The sequence below is a fragment of the Anas platyrhynchos genome, chromosome 13, assembly GCF_047663525.1.
Source record: "Anas platyrhynchos isolate ZD024472 breed Pekin duck chromosome 13, IASCAAS_PekinDuck_T2T, whole genome shotgun sequence".
NCBI lineage: Eukaryota > Metazoa > Chordata > Aves > Anseriformes > Anatidae > Anas > Anas platyrhynchos.
The window spans coordinates 19,941,627-19,961,196 of NC_092599.1; the positions used below are offsets into that span (position 1 = coordinate 19,941,627).

The 19,570-nt window shown below is 41.7% G+C and overlaps 1 protein-coding gene across 17 annotated transcripts in view; it reads right to left on the minus strand.

Moving 5' to 3' along the window:
- Window positions 1–19,570, minus strand: part of WNK2 (WNK lysine deficient protein kinase 2) — a 117,967-nt gene that overhangs the window by 65,358 nt on the left and 33,039 nt on the right. For all 17 annotated transcript variants that reach the window (XM_072044159.1, XM_038185812.2, XM_072044163.1 and 14 more), the window contains exons 3-5: window positions 10,948–11,120; window positions 9,754–9,974; window positions 5,766–5,923 (exon numbers count right to left, since the gene is read on the minus strand). In XM_072044159.1, coding sequence (XP_071900260.1) covers window positions 5,766–5,923; window positions 9,754–9,974; window positions 10,948–11,120 — 552 coding nt within the window. The remainder of the gene's footprint in view (window positions 1–5,765; window positions 5,924–9,753; window positions 9,975–10,947; window positions 11,121–19,570) is intronic.

The following is a 19,570-nucleotide window of genomic DNA, read 5'->3' on the forward strand; positions in this document are numbered from 1 at the left end:
TTGTAATGCTGCAAATCCTCCCTATAGCACTGTGCCCTGATGCTTACAAGCCTCCTGACAAAGGAGGGGGTTTATGTGAAACACAGGTTTCTATTTGGAATCTAAGGATCCATCTCATTCATTTATTCAAAAGCCATCTGCCCTTCCTGAGCATTCCCAAAGAAACATGGCAACAACATTCAAAGTATATTGGCTAAGGAATTATCCATGGCTGTATAAAAACTGCACAGCTCTCTCAAAGAGAAGTAAATTCAACACCACTACATCCAAAATGGAGGGTTAATTAGTTGACAGGAGATGTATAGGGATAATTTCATACAAATTCTTTATGAAAAAAACACCACCAATAACAAAAAACACATCAAACCCTATATGAAAAAAAAAAAAAGAACACATCAGTCCAAGAACAAAACCCCACCACTCCTTCAAGACTCTCCTCACCTTCTTTCTAAAAAGGATTAGATTTGAAAGGAAATACACTACACTCTGGTATAAGATAGTTGAGTCTGCAGACAGGTACATGTAAGACATTAAAGTCTTTATCTCTGAGTTAGGGGGAAAAACATGAAACTAATTTTTCAGAGTTCTGAGAATAGCTGCTTGTCACTTTTCCATCAGCAAAGCGCACTTTTCAAACTGATGATGCTTTATGAAATGCACAATTTATGCCAGACAATCAATGGTAAGTCTTGCTGCCTGACGTGGGTCACTTTTCTAAGGGCTTTCCTTGCACCCAGAAGGTGCCCTTCTAGACTAGATACATTCTTCTTTGAACTCCGGATCCACCTTCTGCTTGAGCATACAGTACAGTGTACTACCTAGAATCAAGTAGTTCCTGAAAGGTAAAAAAACATTTCCTCTGAAAAAGCTGAAACCATGTTTTCAACTGAAATTCCACTCTACCACACTCCTCCAGAGTCAGTAAGGTGAAAATAAAGTTCTCAGTTCTGTCAAGATTTTGTTCCAGAATGTTCATCAGCAAGATCACCGTTTGTAATTATAAACTGATCTCTACTTCACTCCAGAACGCTACTCAATCCTAATGCTAATCTAAGAAGATTATCTGCAGATCTAAGAAGATATCTGAAATACACCAGTCAACGCAATGACATTGATAACACTTTGTCTGCTGTGGCTGTGCTACAGCTATAGAATTTATCCTATCTATACAATCAATATATAACCTGCAAATGCAGTTATATGAAAATCTAGATGAAAAATTTAACATGATAAACTACATGAAAATTTAACATGCTAAGCAGAACTCTATAGACACATGGGTTGTTTTAAAGCATGAGTTTGTGCAGCTAAAGCCAAGAAGGTAGCAGTGAACACTCCCTCCCCCCCGTGGGCACAGTTGGTCTGCAGTGAATTCTGCAGTGCTTCGGTAAGAAAACATTGGTCTGGAGCTGCATGAGAAGGCCACAGACTCTGATGGTTCATCACTAAATATGCCTATTGTCTACATTAAAATCTCTTGGCAGAATGATTAAACACACAAAAAAAACCCGACTAAAACAACATCAAGTTATGCATGAAAAATGAGATTATGGCATCAGAATGAAGATGACTGCAAATATGCTGACAAGGAAATCACTCCAAAGTTAACTGCAGTAAATGTGGCTTTGCCCTGTTGCTTGAAAAGCAGGTTACTTATGTTCTCTTGTATTATCACATATGCTTAAAATCAGCCAAAAAAAGTTTTGTATTTTATTTTTTACCCCCTCATGTACATTGTTGGGTGCACTGTTGCAGTAGGCCCTAATGAGGAGCCCATGATCTTCCATAGCAATTCCAGTTTCTCATTGCAGACTCAGTCAGGAACAACATTCATCTCCTTTAGTTGTTCTTTACAGTGTGACAAAAAGCATAAGAAATCATTAGGACAGGACCAGAAGAAAGGGGTGAAGAAAAACGTGTTGATTTACACTCCAGAGTTCTGGATGACAGGGCAGAGAGAAACCTCCTAACAGTGATGTCTAACCTGGCAAAGCAACGAGCCTCTCTGTACATTTGGGAAACACTTTGGGAAACGATTGCTGCAGTACCCTGGTAGACACATAATTGTCCTCAACTAAACCTAGGAATGAAAGTGTGATTCAACCTCTCGGTTTTCATCTGCAGTCTACTTCTACACCCCATTCAGCCTAGTAAAAACCAATGCCAGTAACAGCTGCTATATGATGACTGCAACCCTGACTCTTCATGAACAGCCATTTTAAATCTCGTCTTCTGGGAGTGGTCCCCAGCCCACCTAGGTGGTCAGAGCCAACCCTCCTTGATGGCACATGGTGTGGAGAAGGCGTAGGGTCCCCAGGACCTGTGCTCCGACACCCGACCCATAGTGACAGCCCCCCTCAGTCCCAGCGGCGCCTTGCTGGCGTGACTCACGTGGATACATGTGGGGTCCTCTGCTGCCGCCAGCTCTTCTGTGGACATAGCTTCTCTACAGAAGCTGCTGAGCCCCCAAGAGTTGTTCCCTCTGGGAACAAGGATCTTCTCCAGGGCTCCTGCTGCTCCCCTCACACACTTGCCCTGGAGGTCCTCCCCCCGCTCCTCCTCCATGTCTGACAGTTCATGCAGCTCATGGCATGCGACAGGGCATTTTTCCTCTCCACAGAGGCTTGGTTAACCCCTTCCTCGTGAGGACAGTAATGCCAGTTTTTCCATCAAAGGAATCCCGGTGCCTTTGCCCTGGCTGCTATTGACTTGAGATCAGCAGAAAAAAAGCAGTACCTTTGTGTCTGTAGCTGATGCATCCTGCTTCAGCTTCCTCTACCAGACAGATCTGTATCAAAAACACCTCTTATAAGTAATAAATTGACCTTTTAAAAGCTTCTTCACAATGATCTTTATTTTCCATCTCTCTGGAGTTGCAAGTATAAGACCACTCTTACAAAGTTACCATATAATCCTCAGCTGCGTAAAGGTTATTGCCACAAAACATAGCTGGCTCAGACTTTCAACAGTGTTTAAAAAATGACTACTTATGTCTGCAAATTGAAATATAGCACCTAATTAGGAAACCTCTGATTAATCTTTATTCTTTGCCGTCTTGGATATTGCTTTGATAAATGAGGCTATTGAGTCTTATGAAGTCTTAATCACCAATATTCCAGACGGCAAAGAGCTGTACACAAAGTTTTTCAAAGAACATGGAGCAACAGAAGAAATCTATATTATTTGTGGCTCTAAATCCATACACACACATACTACAGGTCAGCTTAGTATTAGCTAAACACGATGGCAGCTCCACAAAGAAGTTCAGCACACTGCTCACACAAACTTCTGCCCAGTGCAGGAGTCAACACACCAAACACCCCTCGTCAAAGCCATTACTAAATGCCTAGGATAACCAGACCAAAAGGGGACCCAGTATCACATTTAGGAGATGAAGCCTCATAGCCTAACATCAGAGTAGTTTTCTACTGTCACCACGTGAAGTGTTAGAGCATAAGGAGATCTTTCTTAAGATACACACAAAGATAGCATTTAGAGCAGATCCTAAGGACTGCATACCTAAACGAGGCCAACAAGCCATTGTGGCAAACGAAATAAACTTTTCCTTGTAGGGGTGGAGTGAACAGAATAGCAATGTGAACCAAGCAGCTATCCTCATAAGGATTCAGGCAAACAACTTCACCAAGCTATCAACTGTATTTCACTTCTTTGAAAAGATGCAGTATGCATTTGCAGCCAGCCCATGCTGCACAGCAGAATAGCTTGTAGTCAGCAAACCAGCCGTCCCATCTCTGCACACACTTCACACTACACCACCCTACAGAGCAGGCCCAGCCATTAGTGCATCAGCTAGCAACAGAGCTAACTGCACTGCAGAGCAGCTCCTGATGCCTCCCTCCCCACTAAGTAGCAATGGGTTGAAAGCAGCACTCTAAGGAGAGTTAAACTACCCAGACTCAGGGCTGCAGTCCATTGGGAAAGATTCATTTTTGCCAAGCTACAAATGTCAGCTTGCAACCATTTACACAGAAATGAGATAAAGCTGTTTCCCTCTTCAGATGCAACCTCCTGCTTTCAGCAAGTCGTGACATCTCTCTCATTTCCAGCAGGGACACCCTCCTGTTTTTTGTGATACTGACTTCAACTTTTAAACAGACTTCTGAATCATTGTATCCTCCCTCTCCTGTCAGGTTAGCATCATCACAGCTGGCTAGCACAGCAATCTACAAGAGCACTAACCTCCTTGCAGCCTGGTCTTCAGTTATGAGGAAAGACAGATACTAGACAATACAAAATATACTTATGAAGAATGAAGTGCACATCAAATTGCACATGCAAGTGTGTGGGTATCTGACTAAAGCATCTCTATTACCTGACATGAGAGACTACTATTCGCCAAGTCAGAAAATGCAATTTGAGCAGCATTAGCTGACTGCAGTACTTTACAGGACCATATTTGTACTAGCGTGATTCACAAAACCTCTTGGAGAAGAAAAGTGATCTCAAATACATTTCAAAATTGGGAAGTTATTACTGAATTTCATTTGTGAAGATTTTTATTCATTGCAAGCAGTGGGACAAGAGGAATACTAATTTTGGGACCATGCTTTTGAAAGCTGAGATGTTTTTTCGCAATACATCTATAATGTAAGCCTAACAACTCTTTTTACCTTATAGATTAAAAATAAAATAAAAGCAACCTTATCTGTAGCTATTTTTGCAAATTTTAGTGCAGTCTACTTCAGAGGACTACTCTCGTCATATCCTGAGTGTGCAGACTGCATCTTTTGGCGATGGGAATATACAAGGGTCAACCCGTACAGCTCAGTAGCTCCTTTTGCAGCAGCCAGATGGAAAGAAGTAGCTGGGAAAATCTTTGACAAGCTATTCTTCTTAGCATTATCTATCCTGAAAAAAAAATACAAATCCTATACTCCTGGTTTTATTTATCCAAGCAGAGCAGAATATAACCACCTCTTCCAAGGCATTTGGCACATCCCATTTCTCTGCAGGCAGTGATTCTTTCACCGATTTGCAAACTTACAAACTCATAAGTTCTTTCAGGCATTCGCAGTGCAGCTCACGTAGACAAATATATTTATCATCCGGAGGTGAGGGTGTTGGGGAGGATGATTTTTTTTAGTATAGAAATAATTTTAGATTGGTTTCTCCTCCAGCCTAACTTAACCCGAAAACGCAGCAACCCATTTCCATGGTTCCAGTCTGGCAATTAACAAACCGTACAGAGTTCCTAAATGCAGATGTAAAACTCCTCAGGCACACTCCAAAACTAAACATGGGTATGCTTTCCCTTTTATAGCTTTATACAATTTGTTATACACACAAGCTGAAAGAACCCATGCTAGAAATTTGAATCAAACAACAGACGCCACCTAAGTATTTAGGCTGCAATCTAAAAGTTAGTCTTTTTGTCTTTGTGGGAAACTTGACCAGCTCTGAATAGTCCCTATTTCAAAGGTAAGACCACAGCAGAGATTTTTTCCTGCTCATTGTTCCCAAGTTTCATGCACCTTTAGCTGATGGAGATAAACCAGCAACAAATATTACTGAAAATATTATCTGTAGCTGCAGTGTATGCAAACACGGTCCAACCATAGAACTGGAAGCATTCCAAAGAGACCTGCAGCAGTTCTCTGCAACCCAGAGCTAAGATACCTCAGTTTCTACAACAAACCACACACACACAAGACAGTACTGACATCTCATTGAACTATGTTTTTAAACTTTCAGATTACAAAGTAACCAAGGTACAGATGTAACTAAAATTAAGGAAGTTTACTCACACAGGTTACTTTCCGGTAAATTTGAGCAGCATTCTGGCATTCTGAGTAAGGGTATTCTGAGGTAGCCATTTCCAACATGCACATTCCGAAAGCATAAACATCAACAGATTCATCGTAGTGTTCCTCGTACATTTCTGGGGCCATGAATTCTGGTGTACCTATACATAGATGAAAAGATTGTAAGTTATTCATAAAGTCTGAATGGCTTTAATCGCAATCCTTTTGCTGTGCAATCACAGCTGTGCCAGGGTGCATGCAAGATTATTTCAAAACAGGGAAGTAACTAGAAGAAGCTCAAACATCCTCCAGGGAAGAAACCCAAAGTCAATACACCCACAGCTCACCGGTAATATACAAGGGGAGGGGATACATATAAAAACTTCAAAAGAGAGTACTGAAATGAGATACAGAACAATGCCTGAATACACTGGAAGTTACAAAATGGTTCCCTTCTCTGGATGAAGGGAGGGACCCTGTTTGTAGTGGTGAAAATGACAAGAAATGAGAAGCTTTGGTCTTGCTTTTGACAAGGCAAGTTTGCATTTTTTCCTCCAGGGAGATACACAGCAACTACCCAGCAGACAGACAGCACTTTGAAAGCAAGTGGTATCACAAATTCACCTACAAAGTCGTGCAAAAAACATTAAACATGGTTCTGTCACTGGTTCAGCAGTACAAATCAATGAGACTACTTGCAGAATAAGGTCCTACTCCACAGGGATTAGGGCGTCAAAAATCAGATACGACTGAATAAATATTAAGGGAAACGTACTTACTGCTTCATAATGGGAAGATGCTGCTTTGTGACAAGTGGCTAATTACAATGCCTGCAAAAGTTATCTTTTATACAGAAAAGCAAAAATGAACACACAATGTCATCAACAACTGCAGAGTAACTCCTACACTTCACATAGACCGGCAAGTTCAGTTACAAGAATTGTTCCTTGTCAAAGAACCTCTGCACAGCAAAGTGCTCAGGAAGGTGTGGTCTTACTATAAAATCACAGAATCCTTGAAATTGGAAAAATTGGAAAAGACCTCGGAGATCATCTGGTCCAACCATCCCCCCTGCCACCACTATCACCCAGTAAAACCACATCCCTAAGTACCTATAGAGCAAAACAGAAAATAAACATTTACGTAGTTTATCTCAAGAACTGTATCTCCTAAAATACTGTACGCTTGGGAGTCAAGGCTGACCTTTCTTTTTACATATAGAAAAGATGAAGGAAGAGAGATTAACAGTCATCTGCTGTGGGAGAGGACAGTTTCCACCAGTGAGCAACGGGTTAACAACAGGAATGTGAGGGATCGTGGACCACATAACCTCGCCTTCAGTGCAGTAAAATCCATCCCAGCACCCACATCCCCCTCCCCAGAGCCCGCTGTCAATATGGCAGGTTGCTAGCAGCATCTGATTTTCGGCTATGACATCTCTCCCATCAGCACAAGCACAACTGCAAGACTCTGAAAGAGTCTATTCTAGAGCTGCTACATCACTTGAGAATGAACAAGACTCAGACACAGAAGTGAACCTCATGAATTATGGAGCATTTCAAGTAAGTTTCTTGCAAATCTGAAAAAAAAAAAAAGTGATAGCAATAGACTAAGAAGCAAATGATATTCTTGACACCATTCCAAAACACCATGAAAATGACATTTTCCACCCATCCCTTGGGGGTGGGAAGGAATACATACAAGTATTGCTAACAAAACAGACCACCTAAAATGCAAAGCTGCTCAGCAGCTGTTCAGCTCCTCTCTGCAGCACGAGTTGTGCCCTGGCTGGGCTCCCTGAAGAGACACACCGCAAGGTCAGGCGAGCATCAGTGGAGGCACAAACACAGCGAGGGAGAAATTGGACCTCGGCCATGCTGACTTCACTGTTAAAAATGATGTGGAATTGCAGCTACTAATATTCATTTAAAGCTACTACAGCTAGGGAGAGGGCTTGCTGTAGGCAAAGATAAGGCGAGCGGTGAGGACAGCAGGGTGCACGCAGCACTGGAAAGCCAGGCTGGGACACGCAGCAGGAGGGAGAAGCCAGAGCCTAGGGCTGGTGCCCAAGGGACACCCTTCCCACCCTGCCCCTGCAGAAAGCCCACCTTCACCTCTTCAGTCCTCCCACCTCCCTGCCTACACTTCCAACCCTTAGCTTCCCACTTGGGGGAAAAATGCATTTTTCTATCCTGCTGTGAAGGTGGGAGCTGGCCCAGCATCAGGAGCAGAACCAGACACACCACCAGTGCTTCCAAGTCCCCCTAATTCTTTCCTCAGAGCAGCACTACTCATGAAAAAGATGGGTTCAGTTACACTGCCAAAATGAATATAGACAGCTTGCCAGCAACATGCAGCCCTTTTCATTATTCAATTTCTGTTAGACACAGCCATGGCTTGACAGCATTGTTGTAAAAACTCATTTTGCAAAAATCTATGTTGGTATTTCTGATATTATTCCTAGTCCATGGGTAACCGTATACTATCACAGCATATATAACATGGTATACTGCAAAAAAAGGAGCAAATTAGGGGAAGAAATGCTGAACTCCCATCCCCCCTTCCCCCCCCCAAAAAAAAAAGCCATTAGAAGGTAAGAACTAGAGAAACTTAACAGATGTAAACCAACACGATTTCACTGAAATCAACAAGGTTAAGCAGACCCACAGTAGCCAAACACACACCCAACATTTCAATCCTAATTTCACTTCAACAGTACTGGGCTCCCCACCTAAAAAGGGTGAAACTTCTGTATAAATAGTTATAAAATATAACTGAAGAAAACTTGAGATGCTATAACAGTTATTTTAGAAACTACTGCTTTAAAGATAGCATGCTATTTTCTTTATAGCTATGGAATAGTGGTTGTCACTGGCAGTTTGTTAATTCTAATCATTTCAAACCTAATTTCCATTTATATAGCGAGCTGAAATACAAATATATGCATGATAACTTCCCTCACTTTCAGCATCCTTTCTCAGGAATTTACATATTCCAAGAACCAACACATACATATCCGAATAAGGAAGATTTGCTAAGAAAGCTCAGGGTAAAAAATAAAAAATGTTTGAGAATTCGGGAGAAGGATATCCCAGACATTTCTCACACAGAAGGCATTGAATTTCACTTTTGCAAGGGAACAACAATCATTCAGAAAATGTCCTCCCAGTTCAAGCAAAACCAAATTATAATGCTCCTTGCATGGGTACCATTTAAGAACATCAGCTATTGTATATCCTAGTGGAAATTTCTTTTAATTTTGTAGCTACTAATTTTTAATAAATTGCAAATGTGGTTTAAGTAGGACTCTGCCAGGACTACACCGAGGCACAGACGAGCTCTGCAGTTGTCTGCAGAAGCAACTTATTTTGCTGATGCCCCAGTAAATGGGGATAAGCTGTTCCAGCTGGACCAGCTCTCTCTCCTGTGACCTCCCTGCAAAGGAGAGAAGCCTGGCTCTGCAGGGTACTACCCACAGACCAGGCTGCCTCTCCCTTCAGCAAAGTAACTGTTATCCCAGCACTGCTGGCAGCAGAAGTCTTCCCAAGGGCTTCCCAGAGCCTTTCACAGTGCCACCTGGTTTGTGAAGAGCAGACCATCATCTGTCTTTCCTCCTCCACCTCTTTTCTCCTCTCTCCCCAACAGGCACTGAGCCTGTTCTCAGGGGGATGGTACACACAACCTGTTGGGAACTGTTGCTGCTTCTTTTGGAGGAGAGAGGAGAAGGATTTGTGGATGGAAAGTAATATTTCAATTAAAAATTTAACACTGTGATACAGAAGGAAGAAAAGATCAGGGTAGATAATCTTTCATAGGCCCTACAGACTGAGATTTTTATGGTGGTATAAAGGGAACAGCCACTAAAACCACTTAAGTCTCTGCTACCAGCCTACAAGTGAAAAAAACACTAACATGAAGTGTCAAAGACAGACAACTTAAAAAGACAATCACTATACCAACAGAAGGAAGCCAAAGAGAACAGAATGATTACCTATTACACTTTTGGCAAATGAAGCTCTCTTTAGGGTTGCCAGTCCTAAGTCTCCTATTTTCACAGATCCAGTTGGTCCAGTAATAAAAATATTGTCACATTTCAAGTCTCTGTGAATTATTGGTGGAGTTCTTGTGTGCAAGAAAAGAAGACCCTTCAGGATTTGCCGGCACCAACTACGCAGAACTTTTGGTTTCATCACTTTAAATCTCTTCAGATACCTGCAGTACAAACACACAGAAATGGTTATAAAGAAAATGAAGTGTTATTACAGATTCTAGGGGCTTCAACAGCTGAAATTCGTTTTCGATAAAAGCCTCTTATTAGATGCCATAATAGCGTCTTAGAAATATCTTCAAATTGAAAGAAAGATCTTTTTAGAAAAGGAATTCAGAACAATCATTTTTAGGGAAGAAGAGAATAAGCATTTTTGGTGCAAATACAACCAAATATTTGCAAGACTAATAGTAAAGCAAATCACTTCATGCAGAGAACAGTTTTAGAAAATCTGTTTCACATATTCAGAACTCAATAATACTGAAGTTTAATTTTAACACAGGACTTTGACCTGTGTATCACACAGCTGCATTTCTTCCATTCACCTAAAACACTGATGGGGAAGGTACATTTTGGAAAAATGTCCAGTCGGCTAATGCACCAGAGTAGCACACTGGATATATGCAGTGATGAGCCTTGCTCCCATTGGGGCTGAAAATCTGTTCCCGAATTCATGCCAAGTGCTTTATATCAACCTTAACCAGATTGTCAGTATCAAAAGCTATTAAATAATATTGTTTAGCAGATAACCTAGAGCACCTCTTGCTTCAAAAAGAGATTCTACCATTCAAGTACTATCCTATCTGAATTTTGTAACAAAACATGCAAATACAAGCTCAAAAGCCATCACAAAATCACACCCTGACAGATCGAAACTTCACATGCAGATGAAACAAACCAGAGAACTGCTTCCAGTTACATAACTGAAACAGAAGAACGGGGAAAGGGAGGTGGAGGCCGAAATTCTTCCTGCCAAGTCAATGCAGTTCAAACAGAGGGACACACGACAGACACCAGAGAACAGCTCCATTTTTTCCTTTTATCTTGAGATGCTTTTTTTTCAGAATGTGAAAGTAGGATTTTTCTAAAAATTTCCATAGCTATTCTTAGACTGCTCACCAGGAGCACAGTACTTACGTCTTTAGTGTTCCAGAGGTCATCAGTTCGGTAACCAGTACGATGCATCTTTTGCCTTTTACACAGGATTCCCAGAAGTCATAAAATCTTACAATGTTTGGGTGCTGTAGACCTTTCAACATTTCTGCTTCCTCTTTAAATCTCTGTCTCTCTACTTTTGTTAATTTTCTGTCCTATAACCCAAAATAAGTTGTTATTAGTATTAAATGGACAAAAAAATAAAGCCACTGTGCTGATACAATATTCATAATTCTAGATTTGTTTTATGCCTGTATCAAGAACACTTACAAAATCTTTTACGTAACAGACGAGCCATGTGTATGAACTAGGGCACTCGCCTTAAATCCAGTGTCAAGAAGACAAAGACTTGCCTCGGAACAAAGAGATGTCTGTGCTATGCCACATGACAGCATTAATATTTCCGGCAACACAAACATACCAGTGTCTTGATGTATCAACATATGACTATTTACTTCTTCCTTTCGTAAGGATCATTATCTGTCAGATTAATAAAAACATTTTCATTTCCAGGTGTGCAACATAGCCACAGCAAAGCCTCTGCTTCCTTTTACAGCTGTGAATACTCAGCACAGTCAATGACTGCACCTGGGAATTTATAGCAGGGACTACCAGGTGAGGTCCCCTGAGTAACCACGCTGGGCAGTGTGGATCTTTCCATTTCTCTAGGGACAAATTAAGACAATACCACCTCAATTTCTCTATTCACTTGCAGTTGTGCTTAATTTTACAGACTTTTCTTGAAAATTGGCAAAAATTAATTCAAAACTGTTCTTCAGCTCTTTCTTTAGGCTACAGGGCAATATGATATGGTTTAGTGGAGGACTTGTTAGTGTTAGGTCAGAGGTTGGACTCGATGATCTTGAGGCCTCTTCCAACCTAAACGATTCTGTGATTTATTATTTTAGATTAGAAATGTGAGTAATGTTACATTCAACTTCAGCAGCATTCTTAAATAAATTTGGGAGCATTTAGTCCAGGCTGTAAAGTAAGAGCTTAAAATGTATGTACAGCCCAAGAAAGGCTTTTTTTTTTTTTTTTCTTTCCCTCCCCAAGAGCTCCTACTGCCAGAAATGAGCATATGCAGTTCAGAGACATAAATCAACCAAGTTCTCCCAAATGGCTTTTTTGTGCTTCCCCATCAGCTGCCACCTCCTGCAGGCTCATAGACAGGTGGGCTCCAGCCGGGAGCCCCCCAGCCCACGAGACAGAGCCCACGTCCTGGCTGCAGGGGGGTGCACACGGGGTCTAATTAACACCATCTAAACCTTACAGCAGGAAGCTCAGCTTTGTGCTCTGGCCCCTTTAGAGGCATATCACAGAAGACCACATAGCCATGGACTAGCTCATCTCCCGTGGCCAGCCGGTGGGGCTGGGAGCACTGCAGTCCGCTGCCCTAGAAATGAATCGTGTTCGTTCCCTAAAAGGCACAATTGTGTAACTGTTCTTACTTACAGAAAGGCAGGCTCGTGAATCACTAAAATTAATTAGTTCACATATTAACCTCGGACATTCTCCTTTTCTCAGTTAACTCAGGTATGTTCGTAACATGAATTCAACTGGCAGCCAGCTTACTTGTAACTGAGATCCGGAGCAGCAAGGTCGCTGCGTTTCGATACGGTGTGCCCTTGCCTGTGGTTGCAACAAACTGGGCACAGCAAGGAGTACTCAGGGGGCTGCAAACACACCAGCTTTGCACAGAGCTTTCACAAGAAGAAAAACCGGGTTGAAACAGTGATATTTTAGCTCTTCTTGGAAGACAGAAAGCTTGCTTCTCCAGCAGCACGGGGGAGGAGAACCTCTTCCTAGCAATAGCGCTCTCTGGGCTGGCACAGGGGTGGCCATGGGGACCTGTGTCCCCATCCCAAGGGGTGGCTGGGAGCACCCCATGCCCTGACAGAGCTGCTGGAGCAGGCAGGCACCCACACACCAGGCTCCCACTGCCAGGAGCAAGGCAGTATTGCTGCTGCTGCTCTGGACTTACTGTGTTTTCTGTAAGTTTAAAAAAAAAATAAAAAAAAATAGGCTGTCTAATGAGCCAGCACAAGAGAGCCTGAGAATTGCTTTCAAATCCATCACTACTTCCCCTACTGCTGAGTTTCCTCTTAATTTAAACCCTGTAGAATAAATCAGACACACTGCTATTAAGGAGGAAAAGGAGCAAGTCCTTGTGTGAGGCAGGAAGAGCATAGTGTGGGCTAGCACAGAAAGGAAAAGAAGGCATTGCAGATCCAGTAATTTCTGAAAAAAACCTCCTAATTAAAAAAATAATACTAAACCCTTTGACTCTCATTTCCAGATTTCTGAGCACTGCAAGAAATTTTCCACTGCTACTTTATGGGTAACATTTAAACGACCATTCAGACGTCACAGACAATCATATCCCATATATTCTATGTATTATGAGCATTGGGATTGACAACTGACTTCAAAAGTATTAAGACGGCAAGCTGAGCAACAGCAACAAAATGATTTTGGAAGACAAATACAAATTTCATGTATAACTACAGGGAAGAATCTGGATTTCCCCCCCCCCCCATCAAAACAATAGCTGAGCTATCATTTCCCAGGAGGCAGCCAGGGCCCATTACTAACACGAAGCAGCAGAGGATGAGGCTTTGGGCAAAGCTGCTGCCCTGGCAGGATGAGCTCACACCCAATGGAGGGGTCTCATCTCAGATGGTGCAAACCAAGCTTTTTAAATTCCACAAGGCTGAACCTGACACGAGCCATTTGCCAAAACGTAAACTGTTTCTGAAAGGGCTTAACAGTTGAACTGTTTTCTACTCTGGAGCAGCAAAACCACCTCTGTTGAACTGTGTGACTCATTCGGCATTTATTCTGAACCCAAAAAACCTTCACTAGGGTCACAGACACTTACTCCCTGCCATACAATCCCCCCAAGGTGGAAAGTTTTTGTGCTAGACACAAGGATGTAAGTCTGAAACAACCTTAAGATATCAAATTTTAAGATGAGGAACAGGATTCTTTGGAATGGCCATACCAAAGAAAGCTTAGCCCACTTAGCTGGATATAAGGCATCACTTTGCATAATCCAAATTCAAATGAAATTTATGAAAATCTGGGGGAGTAAAGTGAGTTTCCAGATTCACCCACTGAGTCACCAACCATCGTGCTGCCTGCATGGGAGATGTTTGCAACACCATCCAGCCGAACAGGGAGGCTCCCAGGGATGCTGCTACACACAGCGTTGCTCCAGAGCTGAACAAGCGCAACCACAGCCTTGCACTGAGCTGCCCAACAGGCACCTGGCTGGTCTGCCTCACTGCTCTAATGGCACCACTTCTACTCTGAGCTTCCTCAAGGTACAAGACGTGAAAAGAGGCTGGAAAATATTTGCAGGGTGATCAGAGAAATATCAGTATTAACCTGTAGATGTCTCCATGCTTCGTCTCCTTTTAAGGCACCCATGGTGCTCAGCTCTTTCCCTCCTCACAGGGATGCAGTCTGGGCTCGGGGGGCTGCATCGTACTCCCATTTACAATAACTGAAAGCTTCTTAAGTCTTCTACATAGCACCTAGGCTTCCAAAATAAACTTCAACCTTCAAAAGCTCATAACAATCACACCAAGCTGGTTCAACTTTTCCAGACTAGCTGAATTTAAACAGAACCAAGCAAGAAGTGAGTCAGCTGCTCAGCTTGTCTTATTGCTAAGGAGGAATCTTAAAGTTTACCTTGTTCTTCCATTTTAATAAACTGTGAGGAATAGTCAGCTTAAAAGGATTCAGTAAAGAATTTGTCTGCAGCACAGTCAGAACGAAAGCCACAGCGAGACCAGATACAACAAGCAGCAGCTTTCTCACACCACTGATGTATTAATTTCGCACATACATGCACAATGCAAACTCAGATTGAGTCTGTTATTCACTGCAGTGACATAACTAGAATAACGTCTAGCAGCAGGGAAAGTACTGAGCTACACAAGACACAAGAGGAAAATCACTCTTTTAAGAGATTGCATCCACTGCCACGCAGGCTGCAGAGCAGAACGGGTCAAAGCCTCATTCCCAAGTGCAGCCACACCGACCCGTGGTCAGCTACCTTACCCGGCATTCAGAATTTAACATTTTATTATCACAGCTACTTTGGCCTCCTGCGGTTACATATTTACCGAGTGCTTCTGCAGGAATAAGCCACAACAGCATGCATTAATGGTGCATCGCAGGCACAGTATCAGCAGGGGTACAGGCACTGCCCAGTCACACACGCAGCCTGGGTGATTTATGGCTCCGTAATTTAACCTTTCATATAAATAAATGTGCATTAATTGGTTTAGGGTTGCACAATGTATACTTCACTATGAAAGGCAGTCTGTAACAGACAGATAGCAAGTGGTAAGAAGAGGTACAAATTGTGAAAGCTACCTTCTCTTCGTTAATTCTCTTTGCCTTCTAATTCTCCCTGCTGCAAACCAGACGATACCTATGTGATCCATTTTAAGCATCAAAACACTGAAAGCTATTCACTTCTTTTTGGAAGGAAAAATAATTCCCCATTAGTACTTTATATAATTGCTGTTGGTAAATTACATACTGATTCATAGAGACTTGAGTAAAAAGATGTTTTTAGCAGGAAGACACATCAAACTGAATTTCCTACTTGTAACTCATAACTCTGCTAACCAAACACCATTCTATCACATACGCTCTCTGCTTCTCCCCGCTCTTCCCAGGCAGAGCTACCAAAGCTCTCTCTTTGTTAACATAAAATTTATCCCTTCATTAAGTTCCTTGGCAGGGAACAATAGCAAAGATTGGAATTAGTAAGTAAATGTGTTAATAAAATCAAAGGGAAGGCTTACGAATTAAATTTCTGGAATGACACCCAAATTAACAGCAGGAACATGTTCTGTTAGTCATCCCCAAGCATCATTTCCTCCAGGTTGTAACATATGGGCTCTGACTAAGTCTTGGTAAGTTACACAAGCATGAGACTGGCTTTCACCTGAGTTACAGAAGATTTCTAAGAAAGATTAACCACTGAAGACAAGTTCCTTCCCTAGTTAGTTGTGAGGGCTAATAGATTTGGGAATAAACTACATTACCACCCTGTAAAGGAGACAAGATGGAAAAAAAAATAAAAATAAGATCACAAGATTATTTTTTTATTTTTTTACATAGAAATACCTACAAACGCTTGAAGTTGCAGAGCTATACTTACAGATAGCTATTTGATTTTGCGTAACAGGACAAAGTCCTCAATTCAGAACCTATTTTGGTCAGTTGGTGAAGACAGAGGCAAGCAGAAGCACTAGGCCAGCAAATGAGGGAAGGACTCACCTCTGTCACGTACACGCTGTGTCAGCTACAGTCCCATCAAGGGCTGCTGTCATCTTTCACCCACAATAGTGATGAAAAGGGAACTGAAGAGGCACTCCCAAGAGGGGAAATCAGGTATCTAAATCAGCAGAATGAACACCTATTCATGCTGATTTCTACATCCATATGCCAAATCTGTAGATTTGCTCATGCACTGCAGCTGCTGTTCTAATCGGACGTCACCTTGAGATATGCATCAGCAGTGGGATCCATTGACAGGTTTCTCCTACGTTGCTTTACATAATTTTACTGTAGATTTATGAACAAAAGCACAGTTTTGGTCTGCCCTACTGTCACAAGTTTGAGAGTGGGACACCCAGCATGGAAGGAGCACACAGCACACACCAGACCCTGTCAGGTGAGAAAGGAGTTTGATTTGTTCCTGCTGTGAACCTGGGACACATTACTTGGTACCTCCATATCACCATTAACTCCTTAAATTCTCTATTATCAGTACTGTCTTTTTCAGGGAAACACCATAATTCTGGAGAAAGTTTCAAAAGTAACTAGTAAAATAATAGGATCTACAAGTAATAGAGCTCACACCTGTGCAGGGCAGCTACTGTGGGGACTGCTTAGTGTTATGGAGGATGACCAGATTCTTACTCCAAGTCAGGGTTGAAGACGATGTATGATCCAAAGGATATTATGTCATTTATAAAACATGCGAGATGCAGGTTTCAGAATTGTCCTGTGTTTGGCAGAGAAATGCATGGTACCAGATGCCCCAATCTCATTGATGGGTCTCCCCTTTCCCCATCAATATTTCGTATTTCTATAATCTGATTCTCCAATTTCTTCTACGGAATACAATTTCAAAACCTTCACATGCTAGAGAAAATTTGCCAAAAGAAAGTTTTCCAAGAGCTGATTTTTTTTAAAATTTTTTTTTAGGTTAATCCAAGAACAGCTTATTCAATATTAATTGAAAAATTTTGGTAGAAATATAAATTATTGGCTAGTGAACAAGATATAATATAGAGAACTATAAAATCTGATCTTACCCATCTTCGTAATTTTTTGCACCTTCTTCTATAAGAAGTAGCCACTGATTTCAACAGGAATAATTATGGCTTACCTAACCTTTTGATACTGTAATTCAGAAAACTACAGTAATTTCACAGGCCTTTAGAAATGAACAATAATAAATCTTAGAAGAAAACTAACAGCAATTTTTATTTAAAATGAAAACTTCACTCACAGAGTACAATCACTTTTTGCATTTCAGACTTGTTTCATCCACTATCAGAGGAAGTCCCGAAGACAACTGGGAGCACAAGCAGGCTCAGACATAGCATTTTGGACTGTGAAGGGCTGAAGATGTTACTGAAGCAGTTACACTAATGTACCAGGTTTATGCCTTTCTTATTATTATGATGCCTATGCTGTGAATTTTTAAAGATATTTAGAACCTTTTATTCCCACTCCCCATATATTCAACTCAACAAGTGTGTGTCGTTTAAAGAAGTCCTAATGCAGAAAATCCCCTTTCTGCGAACAAACAACAGATGCCATTAGACAACTTGCGAATGAGGAAAAATTTTTACAGCTTCATTACACATCAGCTTTCAGCCAACATTTTTCTTCACTAAGTCACCCTCTGTGAAATTACAGCCTACTATTCGTTAGCTGTATTAGTGAGGTTTCCCAGTGGTAGCTCATTTTCCAAATGCAGAAAAATCAGTCCTTGCCCAAAAGGACGCTCACAATTCAGTGAGCAGGACCTGCAGAAAAGGCTGTAGGAAATTACACTTATTTGCCTGAGTTCTTGCTGGAAATTTACAGAAAATCTGGAGCCAAATTTGAATTGTTACGGCTACATCTGACACTGTAAAAAAGCCTGAGCTTTCTTTCCCGCTGGATGCGGGTACAGCTTGCAACTTTTTAAATTGCTTAAGAGAAGAGGCAGAGTAACAATGAAATTCACCTCTGAACGTCAGAACTTAAAAAACTTGTCCTGCAAGGTGCAGGAGGAAGGTGAATCAGCATCTCAAATCAAAGCTGTATGCAAGGGTCATGAAAATACATAAGAGACCCAACACCTTGGGCAGAGGCTGCTTTACAGATCAAAACCCTGAAACCCAACTATGCTATGATAACCTCTGGTTAAAAAGAAAGAAGTTAATGTCACAAGCAATTGAATTAAACGCAGGTAGCACCCCATTAACTCTCTTAATTACCAGTTCTTCACAGGTCCCACATAAGCCTATAAATCTAGATGAAATACCAGAAACAGTCCAGGCATGCCTCACAAAATGACTATTTCAAATGAAACTGAAAAATGTGTGAAGAAAACAGACAAAACCTGTTACATCAGATCACCAAAGTACAGCTTCTGCTTCTCAATGAACACAGAAATAATAATAATAAAAAAAGAAAAAACACCACAGGAAAAAGAAAATTTTGTGTGTGTCATAAGAGTTGATATTTTCTGGAATTCACTTCTGAACTAGTGTTCATTAAAGTTTACACAACAGTTCATGCTGTTTTTAAATAGCCTTTTGCATCACTTACTTCATGTCATCCATAAATACAGTATTTGGACACACAAAATGTCCAGTGCTATGAGACAACATCCCAAAGAGCTGAAGCTAAATTCCCATGTGCTTGTTATTCTGTTCTTGTGTCGTACCTGCAGTGGGCAGGGTACAGAAATCACCATCCTGACTTCTGCTTTCATTTCTAAGAGTTTTAAAGAGTACCTTCTGCAGGCTGGATACCCTGGAAGATCATGCAAATACCTAAAGGTACAAGGGCTGATGTCCGGATAATTTAATAGCTGTGGTTTTGAAGTACCCTTGTGCCAGTGCCAGTGGTTGCAGCCGTCCTGGCCTGGGCTGCCACAGCAGGAAAAGAAAGAGAAGTCTGGCAGCTGCCGCTGCCCCCTAACCTTCTGCAGGTGACTGAAAGTGTGTGAAAGGGAAGAGCGAGGAGATGCCACCACCCTCGGAAGGCTGGTGTCTCCCTCCCAAGCCTGGTGAGAGGAAGAGAAGCTGGGCAGCTCATGGCAGATGAACATCATCTACAGACCAGGACAACAGCAGGACAGCCACTGGCAAGCATACAGAAGTCACTGATGTTTTTTCTTTAAGCTTCTCTCCTTCAAGACAATTCTCTAATTAGCTTATTTTATGGGTACGAAACCCCCATCACTTTATCTTTACTGCACACAACTCCGTGCTTTACTGTTCTCTGAGGCCAGCTCTCTCCCCGAAGGATGAGGCGCCACTTCTGGCACACGAGAGGCCCGGCCCGAGCAGCACCG